Source organism: Perca flavescens, chromosome 6 (assembly GCF_004354835.1).
Source record: "Perca flavescens isolate YP-PL-M2 chromosome 6, PFLA_1.0, whole genome shotgun sequence".
Taxonomy (NCBI): domain Eukaryota; kingdom Metazoa; phylum Chordata; class Actinopteri; order Perciformes; family Percidae; genus Perca; species Perca flavescens.
Genome location: NC_041336.1, coordinates 83,349 through 85,355, shown reverse-complemented (window position 1 = coordinate 85,355; position 2,007 = coordinate 83,349). Strand labels below are relative to the sequence as shown.

The following is a 2,007-nucleotide window of genomic DNA, read 5'->3' as shown; positions in this document are numbered from 1 at the left end:
AGGTAGAAGAGAGTTCATGGAGACGAGGTAGAAGAGAGTTCATGGAGACGAGGTAGAAGAGAGTTCATGGAGATGAGGTAGAAGAGAGATGGAGACGAGGAGTTCATAGAGACGAGGTAGGAGAGTTCATGGAGACGAGTAGAAGAGAGTTCATGGAGACGAGGTAGAAGAGAGTTTCGAGGTAGAAGAGAGTTCATGGAGATGAGGTAGAAGAGAGTTCATAGAGGAGGTAGAAGAGAGTCATAGAGAGGAGGTAGAAGAAGAGAGTTCATGGAGACGAGGTAGAAGAGAGTTCATGGAGACGAGGTAGAAGAGAGTTCATGGAGACGAGGTAGAAGAGAGTTCATCAGGTAGAAGAGAGTTCATGGAGACGAGGTAGAAGAGTCATGGAGAAGAGGTAGAAGAGAGTTCATGGAGACGAGGTAGAAGAGAGTTCATGGAGACGAGGTAGAAGAGAGTTCATGGAGACGAGGTAGAAGAGAGTTCATGGAGACGAGGTAGAAGAGAGTTCATGAGAGAAGAGGTTCATGGAGAAGGTAGAGAGAGTCATAGAGACGAGGTAGAAGAGAGTTCATGGAGACGAGGTAGAAGAGAGTTCATGGAGACGAGGTAGAAGAGAGTTCATGGAGACGAGGTAGAAGAGAGTTCATGGAGACGAGGTAGAAGAGAGTTCATGGAGAGGTAGAAGAGAGTTCATGGAGACGAGGTAGAAGAGAGTTCATGGAGACAGGTAGAAGAGAGTTCATGGAGAGAGGAGGTAGAAGAGAGTTCATGGAGACGAGGTAGAAGAGAGTTCATGGAGACGAGGTAGAAGAGAGTTCATGGAGAGGTAGAAGAGAGGTAGGAGACGAGGAGAAGTTCATGGAGACGAGGTAGAAGAGAGTTCATAGAGACGAGGTAGAAGAGAGTTCATAGAAGAGACATGGAGAGGTAGAAGAGAGTTCATGGAGACGAGGTAGAAGAGAGAGTTCATGGAGACGAGGTAGAAGAGAGTTCATAGGAGACGAGGTAGAAGAGAGTTCATGGAGACGAGGTAGAAGAGAGTTCATGGAGACGAGGTAGAAGAGAGTTCATGGAGACGAGGTAGAAGAGAGTTCATGGAGACGAGGTCAAGAGGAGAAGAAGAGAGTTCATGGAGACGAGGTAGAAGAGAGTTCATGGAGACGAGGTAGAAGAGAGTTCGAGGTAGAAGAGAGAGAGAGGTAGAAGAGAGTAGAAGAGAGTTCATGGAGAAGAGGTAGAAGAGAGTTCATGGAGACGAGGTAGAAGAGAGTTCATGGAGACGAGGTAGAAGAGAGTTCATCATAGAAGAGAGGAGACGAGGTAGAAGAGAGTTCATGGAGAAGAGGTAGAAGAGAGTTCATGGAGACGAGGTAGAAGAGAGTTCATGGAGACGAGGTAGAAGAGAGTTCATAGAGACGAGGTAGAAGAGAGTTCATGGAGACGAGGTAGAAGAGAGAGACGAGGTAGAAGAGATGGAGGAGACGAGGTAGAAGAGAGTTCATAGTAGACAAGAGTTCATGGAGGAGGTAGAAGAGAGTTCATGGAGACGAGGTTCAGAAGAGAGTTCATGAGGAGACGAGGTTCATAGAAGAGAGTTCATGGAGACGAGGTAGAAGAGAGTTCATGGAGACGAGGTAGAAGAGAGTTCATGGAGACGAGGTAGAAGAGAATGGAGACGAGGTAGAAGAGAGTTCACATGGAGACGAGAGTTCATGGAGACGAGGAGAAGAGAGTTAGAGGTAGAAGAGAGTTCATGGAGACGAGGTAGAAGAGAGTTCATGGAGACGAGGTAGAAGAGGTAGAAGAGAGTTCATGGAGACGAGGTAGAAGAGAGTTCATGGAGAGGAGGTAGAAGAGAGTTCATGGAGACGAGGTAGAAGAGAGTTCATGGAGACGAGGTAGAAGAGAGTTCATGGAGAAGAGGTAGAAGAGAGTTCATGGAGACCCAGGTAGAAGAGAGTTCATAGAAGAGGAGTTCAGGTAGAAGAGAGTTCATGGAGGTAG

At 46.9% G+C, this 2,007-nt stretch overlaps 1 protein-coding gene across 1 annotated transcript in view; it reads right to left on the bottom strand.

Moving 5' to 3' along the window:
• Nucleotides 1-1,717, bottom strand: part of LOC114556714 (rho guanine nucleotide exchange factor 2-like) — a 40,833-nt gene extending 39,116 nt beyond the window's left edge. The window contains exon 1 of the mRNA XM_028579748.1: nucleotides 1,700-1,717. Within this exon, the coding sequence (XP_028435549.1) occupies nucleotides 1,700-1,717 (18 nt within the window). The remainder of the gene's footprint in view (nucleotides 1-1,699) is intronic.
• Nucleotides 1,718-2,007: the final 290 nt, after the last annotated feature.